Raw genomic sequence first — 12,036 nt, forward strand, 5'->3', positions numbered from 1 at the left:
GGCTACACGAAAGAAAACAGAGCATGTGCAGAAGAACTGACCGTAAGCGAAGCATGCGCAGAAAAAGCGAAGCGTATGTAAATGACTGTAAAAGGTCACAAGGTTTAGGCAGGGGCCTCTGAGCCTTTGACCTTTCTTTAGAGCTGGCCCACCTCCCATATAAAAAGTGTTTTTCTCCTTTAATAAACTGTCTCTGTTTCTACCACTGTTTTACTCATCTCTGGGCCAGTTCCTTGTTCCAGGACATAACCCAGCCTCCCACCTCTAAGCCAGATCCAATGGCTAGAATCAGGTCACACTTCCCAGCCACCCTCTCTTTAAGACAGAATCTGGGCTGCGACTTGACAGCTCTCAGTTTACAGTACCTGGCTTCTCTGTGCGCCCTGTCCAAGTGATGGGAAACTTCTGCTCCACTTGAAAGGTTATACAGGTTAGAACAGACTTTCCCTTTGCTCTGGGACTTCATCCAAGACTCACCATGAGGAACTAGGGGTGTTCTTTAGGCTGCTTTCTGACGCTGTTCCGCTATCCCATCCCTTCACTTGGACCCACCCATGGTGGTCCATTTCTCTGTCTCCCTCTTCCTCCCCTTCCTCCAACTTCCCTTCAAGGCTCCATCAAATTTAGACTTCCCCATATATTGAATTGTTCCTAATGTTCTTTTTCCCACACTGAGAAGTGCTCGTGGCCTTGAGAGCCTTTCATTATAATCTTCATTCCTGAAGAGAATTCGTGTGTTAGTTTTCCTTTGTAGTCAGACCACGGAGGCCTTTTCTTTCCTTAGTTTTTTTACTACAAGAACCTGAAAATCCCAGCAGGTGCTTTCTGGAGAGGGTGAGTCAGTTTTCTCTAAGAGTGTAACCACTCTTAAGCTGACCATGTTCCAGTGAAAGGCCACAACACATCCAAGACTATATGGGCAGCACAAAGTGGACCTGATGGGTTTAAAACAAAAGACGCAAAGTTAGCAGGTAGGGAAAGGGGGTGAATCTGAGAGGAGTCGGGGAGGGAAATATGTAAGATAGAAATACATTGTACAAAATTCCCATAGAACTGACATAAATAAGTAAAAGTAAAAAATGGGAACTGGGGAGATGATTCAGTACTTTCTGCCGAGCCTAACATTTACCTGAGTCTACAGAACAGAACAGAACAGACTCCTGCAAGTTGTCCTTCTGATCTCCATGCAGGGGCCATGACATACATATCACCTTCAAAACAAACAAACTAACCCAAAAGTAAAATGGCTGGACATCATGGCGCCTGCCTGCAATACCAGCTACTCTAGAAACTAAAGAAGGAGAATCAAGTGAGTGAGGCCAGCCTGGTCTATGTAGCAAGACTCTTGTCTTAGTACATGTGTGTGTAGCATATACATACATATATAAAAACATATATCAATATATTCATATATCTATAGGTATATAGATAGTACACAAAAATGTGTAATATATAAATATAATAGATAAAAATAAAATGTAAAAAAAATAATAAAAAATATATAGTGGTGGTTTGGGTAGAGTGGTCCCCATTGGCTTATATATTTAAATTCTTAGTCCTTAGTTGGTGGAACTGTTTGGGAAGAACTGGGAGATATGACTTTGCTGGAGAAGATGTGTCACCGTGGGCAGGCTTTGAAGTTTTGAAACCATTTCCTGTAGGCCTATATTTTTAAAAAACCTACTGTAATAAGGGTTCTTAAATGCTTCAACCTTCTTTATAGCCCATTAACCAAATGTAGGGGAGGAAAATGGCTAATAGGACATGAGGAATGTGGACCTGTTTAGAAGTAGTCCCTTGGGGATAATTCCAATCTTTTTTGTCTGTAGTCCAGTTCACTAGCAAAACACCAAACACAAAACACAAAATCAGCAGCAGTGGCTCCATCCAGAAGAAACTGTGATGATCCACTGATCATCACGAGTCCGTGAAAGCAGCAAGAAGCTACTGGAATACCACACGCTCTTTGGTACTCTTCTCTCTACAAAGTCATAACAAGCAATGATCAGCCAAGAAAGCAAGGCAAACCAATGTCATCAGCAAAGCCCAATGAAGACCAGCAAAGAGTAGCAAGGCAAACCCATGGCAGAGCATCGTCCACTGTCTGTTGGGTTATACTTTACCATTTCCAAACATCAAGTGTCCACTCTAGCATAGCATCACATGTGCTTTCACAAGACAGCTTCCAGAAAAACACCACGTGTCTGTTCTCAGTAAAACATTCTCTCTCGTGTCTGCTTCAGCAAAACATCTTTTTAAAGACAGTTTCCAGAAAAACATCACATGACACAACTGGGTCTCTAACAAAAACAGTTTCTATTTCAATTTCCAGTCAATGTGCTCCATCTCTCCCTCCTGGTGTTGTCTCAAGTTTTGAGCTCTCGGTTACTGCTCCAACACCATGCCTGCCTGTCTGCTGCCGTGCTGGTCATGGTCTCACCCCCTGAGACTATAAGCTCCAATAAACTCTTTCTTCTATAAATTGTTTTGCTCATGATGTCTTTTCACACCAGTAAAAATGTAACTAAAACATATACATACACATATGTAAAAATGGAGTAATACTCCAATGATAACAACAACAACAACAACAACAATGAAACAAACAACTTGACTAGTGTAACAATCCTGGTAGCAGATGGTATTCTAAAAGGAGACACTTGTGCCTTCTCTTTTGATATCAAATTATTAAAACAACGGATCACAAAGAATTGGAATTTCCCATGAATTTCGTGCTTAGAGAAAGAACTTGTCTTTCCAGCAGAGATTTCACACAGTTCTGATAACTTTTCAGATCACCTTTTGCGAAATGAGAGATTGATTCTTTAGTGATAGGCAGGACTATCACCAGGATTGCATACATCTTACTCTCTATTTAAGCTTAAGCCTAAGTCAAGACCCTGAAGGATTGTGGCGTCATTGGTGCTTGACCTTGTTCCTCTTGAATAAACTTTTCTTACCTTTCCTTTCAATTGACCTGTTGGGACCAGGTGGGCAAGCCTACCTTGTTAGGGTTAATGGGGCCCAAGCTTTGACCCTAATAACTATGGTAATCTCAAGAGACTTTTCATTAAGATATTTCTTGAAACCTAGCTCCAGCTGGCTTATGTCAGAACAGAAGATATCTTTAAGGGCATAAGGAGTGGGGCTGGAGAGATGGACCAGTGGTTAAGAGTACTGGCTGCTCTTTCGAAAGGACCTGGGTTCAATTCCCAGCACCCACATGGCTCACAACCATCAGCAATTCCAATTCCTAGGGATTTGAAGCCCTCTTCTGGCCTTCTCAGGCACAGACATATATGCAGGCAAAACACCCAGTTCTTTTCCAGTGTCTTGGCTTGCCACAGCTATGGCAAATGTTGCCCCCTTTACACTTTACAATCTTTCTCAGTCTGGGATTTCTCTGTAGCAGCACATTATCATTTTCCTGGAACCACGTGTTAGTCTCAGGGCTAGGGCTTTCTCTTGGGTTCATAAACCTATAAAACCTCTCCTAGAATCTTTGGCCCATCCTTATTATTATTTGTTGCTGAAGACTCTAACAACTAAATGTAAAGCTACCTTGGCGTGTCCAGGGTTCCACTATCTCCTTTGCTTTGCTTTACCTACTGTCTCAGTTGGGGTGTCTATTGCTATGAAGAGACACCATGACCATGGCAATTCTTATAAAGGAAAACTCTTAACTGGAGTTGGCTTACAGGTCAGAGGTTCAGTCCATTGTCATTACAGCAGGAAGCATGGTGTCACATAAGTAGACATGGTGCTGAGAGTTCTACATCTGGGTTGGCAGGTAGCAGGAAGAGACTGAGAGCCACTAAGCCTGGTTTGGGCTTCTCAGACCTAAAAGACCACTCCCAGCGACACACTTCTTCCAACAAAGCCACAACCACTCCAACAAGGCCACACTTCCTTACAGTGCCATTCCCTAGGGACCTATGGGGGCCATTTTTATTCAAACCACCATACCCACTCACCTCTGCACATAAGCGTGCTACAGTACAAACTAAGTTACAGTCTTTGGAAGGCTCTAACTAAGCCAAACCAGAAGCAACAGCTTTAGTATCAGTTTGTTCAAGATAACAGACCTTAAAAATGTAGCGTTCAAAAAACGTATTTTTTAAATTTTATGTGTATGGTGCTTACTTCGTCTCCATGTCTGTGTACCACATGTGTGTGCAGTGCTTGAGGTTGCCTGAAGAGGGGGTAAAATCCTCTTGAGCTGGAGCTACAGATGATTGTAAGCTGCTTGGTAGGTGCTGGGAGTCCAACCCAGGAGCAGCCAGCGCTTTTAAATGCTGGGGCATCTCTGCAGTCCAACCTCTTAATTAAGGCATGTTGTGATGATCTGTATATGCTCGGCCCAGAGAGTGGCACTATTAGACGGTGTGACCCTGTTGAAGTGAGTGTGTCACTCACTGTGGGTATGGGCTTTAGTACCCTCATCCTAGCTGCCTGGAAGTCAGTATTCTGTTAGCAGCCTTCAGATGAAGGTGTAGAACTCTCAGCTCCTCCTGCACCATTCCTGCCTGGATGCCGCCATGCTCCTGCCATGATGATAATGGACTGAACCTCTGAAACTGTAAGCCAGCTCCAATTAAATGTTGTCCTTTATAAGACTTACCTTGGTCATGGTGTCTCTCCACAGCAGTAAACCCCTAACTAAGACACATGTGTATGTAAATTATCCCTCAAAGCCTCCCTCTCTCTTTCCTGGAACAAGTGTGCCTTCTTCAGCAGCTCCTCTCTTCCTGCCCTTCTCCTCTCACTTTCCCCGAGGCCTGAGGGGATGGTGGGTAAAAGATGGAGAGTCAAGAGAGGACTAGCTGGGTGCTCATTATTGTTGGATGCCATGGGTACAAGTCACAGTCCCTGAATAAGGCAGTGCTTGTGGGCATCCATCAATGGCTCCAGGAATGGTCCAGCAGCCCTGAGTCCAGGATGCATCCTGCTACTACTGAGCTCCCTTGCTGTCCCAGAGCTTGACGGTTCTCGGCCTTCTCTGCACCCCCTACCAACTTCGCTCCATGTCCACTCCTGCTATTCTGTGTTACTATGTCCCTCCCTCTCTCTCTCTCTCTCTCTCTCTCTCTCTCTCTCTCTCTCTCTCTCTCATACACACACACACACAAACACACACACAGATACACACACACACACACACACAGAGAGAGAGAGAGAGAGAGAGAGAGAGAATCATTCATGCAAATAAGTCTCTTCTCTTTCAAACTCAATTGGTCCTTTTAAGAGCTTCTCATGGGAGAGACCTTGTTCCATTAAGGAAGAACCTGGGAGATGAGCATAGCAGGTGCTTGCATCCCAGTCACAGAAAAGTCATCTCCAGACACCAATACCATCTCTTTCTCAGTCTTCCTAGTGATAAAGTGAACCAGTAGTCCCGTCTGTAGCTACAAGCAGGCTGCAAAGAACAAATAAAATGGGCAAGGTACAGGACTCCCTCTTACACTTCTTGAGATAAAGTGGGCAGAAAAACAAGGATCTACACACAGGCAGAAGAAGACCAGCCACCACCAAGATGCTGAGGAATCTGAAGGAACCCTGTCCTCGAGGATCATTGTACCGACATTCAGCTATGTCAGCATAATAAGATCTCTGCTGGGGATGGGTATAATAAGCTTAGACACTTGTGAGACATGGGTATGCCTAGGTCTCTTTCTTCTGCAGATGTAGAAGTAAAACAGTTCAGATTTCCCATACAAAGGACCTGCATCTTTGTTCTGACTATTCTGCCTATACAGTAGCTGCTTGTGTTGATTTTCATGATTATGGAAATATAAATACTCAGTTTTTAGCTTTTCTTTAAGACTAGCAGTCTTGTTAGATATGATGGCACATTCATTTAACCCCAGGCCTTTGCTGACTGAGGCATTAGGATTATGAGTTTGAGATTGGCCTGAACACTATATATGAAGACCCTGTCTCAAAAGAAAAGTAGACGTTTTTGTTTGGTATATATCCTACATGAGACCCACATAGGCCAGTAATGTTGCTTTCTAGAGCTGGGGGAACTGAATTTGTTTTATTTATTAGGCACCCAGTCTATGATCTGTTGGTATAAGATACCAATAGAGTAGTTCACCTTATTCATAGCCATGAATGGACAGCCAAGAATCATTGCATAGCTGGAGAAAGCCCACAGAGCCAAAAGGAACAGAGTTCACCCTAGAGGAAACATAACCATGAAACTGAACAGAGGAGAATATTCAAACATTAAATTAACATTCAGAGGGAAATTGGAGGCGATGGTGCATCTGTAAAATACTAACAGGTAACTCTTAAAAAATGGAAAAGAAAAGAACTTTAAAAATGTTAATCTAGGCAAGCACTCTGCTACTGAGGTATGCATGGTCTTAAGATGAAAGATTCAAGAGAAAGGACTAGAGGGAAAAGGCATGGAAATTCTGCTAAGTGCTGAAAAAGGGAAGAAAAATGAAGAATGAGAGAATAATTAAAAACCACAGATGACTCGCCAAGAAGAGCCAAGAAGCCATCTAATAGGAATCTTAGATTAAGAGCAGAAAAGCAGAGAAAAGTGGGCAACCATCCCTTGGAGTTAAAGTAAGATCCAGCTTGAAATGCGTAATCTATTGCTAATTTATATGAATGAAAGAATATATATATGAACTCTTATATTCATATATATATACATATACACACACATATATATACATACACACACACACATATATATTATATATATATATATATATTCACATCCATCTGGATGCAGAACTCCAGGGTCATGTCAGCCTGAATGCTGCAATGCTTCCTTCCAAGAATTCCTAAACCTTTGAATTGTAAACCAGCTCCAATTAAATGCTTTCCTTTATAAGAGTTGCCAAGGTCACCACAGCATTGCTGTGTCTATCACACAATAAAACACTGACTAAACACATTACATTAGCTTAGTAGTTGCTAGAAAGCCAAGGAATAATGACTTAAAAAAATTCATGGAGTGAGGACATGGCCCATTGGTTACAAGCACACATTGCTCTTTCAGAGGACCAGTTTGGTTCCTAGCACCCATTGTGGAATGGGATGGGAAGTCACAACCTCCTATAACTCCAGCTCCAATGGACACACACACACACACACACACACACACACACACAGACACACACACACACAAGTCATAAAAAAAAGAATAATTTTTTTAATTGAAAAATTCCAAGGTATAATGATTTTGAATTGAGAATTCTTGTAAGCTCATTATATCAGAAACATAGGTGAACATGCCTATGTTCTACAATGTCAGAATTTACTGTTTACAATAAATTTGAGTGGTGTCTTAGTTAGGGTTTCATTGCTGTGAAGAGACACCATGACTAAGGCAACTCTTATAGACCATTTCATTGGACCTGGCTTACAGTTTCAGAGGCTCAGTCCATTATCATCCTGGCAGGAAGCCTGGCAGCGTGCAGGCAGACATGGTGCTGTTGGAGCCAGAGTTCTACATCTTCATCCAAAGGCAGGTAGAAGAAGATTCTCTTCTGCAGGCAGCTGGGAGACAGGTCTCTCCACACTGGGTAGAGCTTGAGCATAGGACCTCAAAGCTGACCCCCAAAGTAACACACTTTCTCCCAAAAGGCCACACCTCCTCCAATAAGGCTACATCTCCTAATAGTGTCATTCCCTATGGCCAAGCATTCAAACTATACACAGTATGGTGGCCTCATTGGGACCAATTTGCCAGATGCCCCTATTTTCCTTGATAGCCTAGGCCCAGGTAAATACACATTCTTTTATCCCAACTTCAATTACTAATATTAACTCTCAGATCACACATTACACACCATACTATTTGTCTGTCACCTGTGTACCTATGTATGTATGTATGTATGTATGTATGTATGTATGTATGTATGTATCTACATTACAGGATGACTACAAAGGGTCAAGAGTTTTCATTGACAGGAATGCAGGAAGACCCCCCGCCCCCACTTGCTGGGTTGTGTGTGTGTATGTGTGTGTGTGTGTGCCTGTGTGTGCACACATGCACGTGGGGAGGGCATGGGGGGTATAGCTAAACAAACCAACCTGGAGAAGCTGTTGTGGCTGAAGGGTCAAAGTGAGCTACAGAGTTGAGGTCAGCTACAGAAATGAAAGGGCAGAACCAGATCCAGATACATGAATGACTGAAGGGAACCCTGGAGGAACGGTGGAGGGCAATGGGAGTAGGCCTTATCAACAGTGGAGACGAAGGCCGGATGACGTCTCTTCCTGTCTGTTCCTTGCCACACACTGGTGGTCACATGACAGGTTGGTAGAGCCATCACCCTTTCAGTCTGAGATGTTGACTTCTTTATGAGGTGCAGAGGAGGGGATCACATCCTGCCCTTGGTCTGCTGTTATTAGCCTGGTTTTCCTGATATGATTGTGATGTACCCATATGCCTTACAGTTTCAACACCTCCTAAACATGTATGGAATGGCACAATACACTTTCTACTCCCCGAACAAGTCATTTATTATCCCCACTTTCTACTCCCCAAACAAGTCATTTATTATCCCAGAAAAATATTTATAATATTAAATTTCAAAACTTACCACGTATTCTATTTTTCCATTGAGGGATATAAATTCAGTGGTTGTCAGTGGTTGGTGATTTCCCTCTCTTCTGGGCCCAGATTCTCTGTATCATGAATATTTTTAACATTGTCCTCATATTATAAAAATTTGTTCTTTTAGTTTAAAAATAATTTATTATTATTATTATTATTATCATTATCATTATTATTATTATTATTATTTTCTCGTTTATTTTTGAGACAGGGTTTCTCTGTGTCCTCGAACTTGCTCAGTAGATTAGGCTAGCCTCGAACTCAGAAACCCACCTTCCTCTCCCTCGGGATTGACGGTGTGTTCCAATCACTGCCGGGTTGAAAAGTTTGTTATTAGTCTTGACTCTCATTCCTCTTTTAGTTCCTTTGTTCCCTTTCCTCCCTCATTCCCTTCTCGCCCTCTCCTATTTTTCCTCCTTTCTTTCCTTGCCACAGGCTGGCCTCCTGCTCTATAGCCTAACATGCATGGTCTTGACCTCCAAATCCCCCCGACTTTCAAACTAATGCTGGAATGATAGATGTGGTCCACCATGCATGACTTTTCTTTTTTGTTTGTTTTCATTGTTAAGAATTAATTTACAGGCAGGGAAGGAGAGTTACGACCAAGTAAAGCAATGCTAAAATATACGCACGTATGTGTGGTATGGATGTATGTGTGTGTGTTTATAAAAGGATGAGTTACAATGGTTTAGCTCAGTTACTATGGAAATATACATGGAGCTTCAGGACCACAAAAACAAATAGAAAATGGAGTTTAAAAAATACCAGGAGGACAATCTATGGAAATTTTAATTCATATTATAGAGCAGGGTAAAAATGGTATGATATCTGCTATTAACTGAAATTAGTGGGATATTGAGCAACACCTATAGATGTTGGCAGCCAATAGGTCCTTCACCTTACCTTAGGAGAAGAAAATCAGAAGACCCTGAGTGTGGCTTTGGGGGCCGAATAGGTTTGGCAAAGACTTTGGGAGAGGGCAGGTAGCTGGACTTGTGGGGACAGGGGCGGGAAAGAGGTAGAGTGTGATAGGGCGCAGCTTTTACAGCTGAGGAGCAGGGTGGGGTAAGAGCGCAAATTCCATTCAAAGAGCCCGAGTGGTTGGTGCGCATGCTCAAACCAGCTGCTCGCCCTTTCCTCGAGCACACTTTACCAACGGCCTTCGACTCTGGTGGTCTCCCGTTTGCTCTTCCTCGGTGGTCCTTTTCTGACCTGTGATGTCTCGCTTGCTGCAGTTCTGCTCTTCCCTCCTCCGACACCGTGTAGTCCTGTTCTCGAAGCCTGGCCACTCAGGCCGCCTCAGCCACTCAGAAAGTCCACAAAACCAAGTCCTGTCACCCACGGTGAGGTAGAGTCCGCCTAACGGTCCAAGTGGGTGGGGATTGGGGAGTATGTGGTGTGTGTGTGTGTTTGTGTGTTGGCAACTTCAGTTGTGGGTTTACTTTGGATGGGGGCTCGGAGTGAGGGTGAGTCCCAGGTAGGACCTGGCCCTCCTTTATGAGCTTGGAGGTGCAGGATCCTTGGTTCGTTCAGGGTCATTTACCTGTCTTGTGGCCGAGCCATAGCATTTTCTCTAAAAAATGATCGGGACGCTAGACATCTTCGAGCTACCAGAATCTAGACGTCAGAAATTGGCAACTATTGAAAGAAATTGAGTTTTCTGAAAATTCAGTTGAGTATGAATGGAATACATTGCCAGGACCAAAGGCTGCTTTTTTTTTCAAGGTCACGTGACAAATTCCCAGACTACTTTCGTGCATGTGTGCGCCGAAGTGCAGGTATCTGAAGAGCCCAGAGGTGTTGGATCTGGAGCTACAGTTGATTATGACCTGCCTGACATGGATTCTGGGAACCAAGTTAGGTTCTCTGCAAGAGCTGTAGAAGGTTTTAGCACATGAGCCATCTCTCCATCCTTCGAGAAAGATCTTTAGCTGTGCGCATGAGGAAGGGGAAACGCACCCAGAGTTTTGTGCATAAAAGCCCACAAAGCCGGCGTTCTACTGCTAACCTCCACGCACCTCTGTCCATAAGCCATTTTATTAGACAGTGGGTCATACTCATTAACGTTACTTTTTTTCTTCTTTTCCAGGAATCGGTTGTTGGACTTTTCGTGTTTTTTGCCACCTTTTTCATCCCAGCTGCGTATGTGATGAGCAACCTGAAGTTTTTCAGAGGCGAGTAGATACACGATGTCGATGAACGGCACCTCAAGATCCAAAATGCTTTCAGAGAAGGCCACGGCTCCTTTAAATGAGAAAAAGTGCCCGTTTGAACGTCTTGTGACTATTTAATCTTACAACTGTATGTCTGCGGTGTTCTGCACCTTTTTTTTTTTTTTTTTTTTTTTTTTTTTGGACTGTGCATCTGATGGATGACAAACATCATTTGCTTAGATGTCAAATAAAATGGAAACACTGGTTTGTGCTTACTGTTGCTTTCTCTTTTTACTTCGTTGTTTTTGTTTTGAAATGCTAGGGCTCCAAGCCAGGGTCTCATACATGGGAGGCACTCTACCAGTGAGCTACAAGCCCAGTCCTTAGAGATGGTTTCCTGAACATCATTAAAGCCGACAAAAATTTACTAATGAAAAATTACAGTAAGAAAAAAATCAACTTATTGTTATGAGAGGTTGCACTCAGGGGTTCTGAGCGATGTCAAACATTTTGTGGATGTGAAAACTCGAATCTCATAACCTCAACTATGAAAGATTGAACAGATTTTGAGGCCATGGGGGTTTGAATGAAAATGGCCCTGTAGCCTCATAGGCTAATGGTGGCACTACTAGGAGGTGTGACCTTGTTGGAGGAAGTGTGTCACTGAGGGTGGTTCTGAGGTTCCCAGTGCTCAAGCCAGGCCCAATGTCACTCACTCTGTGGTCTGCCAAATGGAGTCAGAACTCTCAGCTACCTGTCCAGTACCACGCCCATCTCTGTGCTGCCACACTTCCAGACATTATGACAATGGACTACACCTCTGAATTGTAACCCAGACCCAATGAAATGTTTTCCTGTATAGGAGTTGCCATGGTCACAGTATCGCTTCAAACTAAGACAACGGTATTATACATTTAGCTGTGTGTTTTTCATGTTTTGCTGGCCCCATTTTTACTGTGAGAAGATGTGTGTGCGTGCGTGCGTGCGTGCGTTTTCTGGGAATGAAACCCACGGCCTCTCCGTGTGTTCCAGCCCTGAGTTTCAGTTCTGTAACTTCATTTTTTCAAGGTTTGTTTACTACATTCACGAAGTCACTCTAATTTCTAATTTTGTTATTCTTAATTATCGTTCAAGTTTGGCACGCTCTATGTATACACAGCTGTAGTCATTTTTATTGTTGCTGTGACCGAATCCCAGCAGAAGCAGGGTAAAGAGGGAAAGACTTACTTTGGTTCATGCATCGTGCTTCGGGGATAGTGTGGCAGAGCAGAGCGCTTCACAATCACGGTGGCCAGGAGACAGGAG

The 12,036-nt window shown here is 43.2% G+C and overlaps 1 protein-coding gene across 1 annotated transcript; it reads left to right on the forward strand.

Annotated features, from left to right (window-relative positions):
- Positions 1-9,695: 9,695 nt before the first annotated feature.
- Positions 9,696-10,996, forward strand: LOC116904927 (cytochrome c oxidase subunit 8C, mitochondrial). The gene is made up of 2 exons (XM_032907557.1): positions 9,696-9,921; positions 10,668-10,996. Exons 1-2 carry the CDS (start codon positions 9,796-9,798, stop codon positions 10,758-10,760), a joined length of 219 nt encoding a protein of 72 aa, XP_032763448.1. The 5' UTR covers positions 9,696-9,795; the 3' UTR covers positions 10,761-10,996.
- Positions 10,997-12,036: the final 1,040 nt, after the last annotated feature.

Source organism: Rattus rattus, chromosome 7, assembly GCF_011064425.1.
Source record: "Rattus rattus isolate New Zealand chromosome 7, Rrattus_CSIRO_v1, whole genome shotgun sequence".
Lineage (NCBI taxonomy): Eukaryota > Metazoa > Chordata > Mammalia > Rodentia > Muridae > Rattus > Rattus rattus.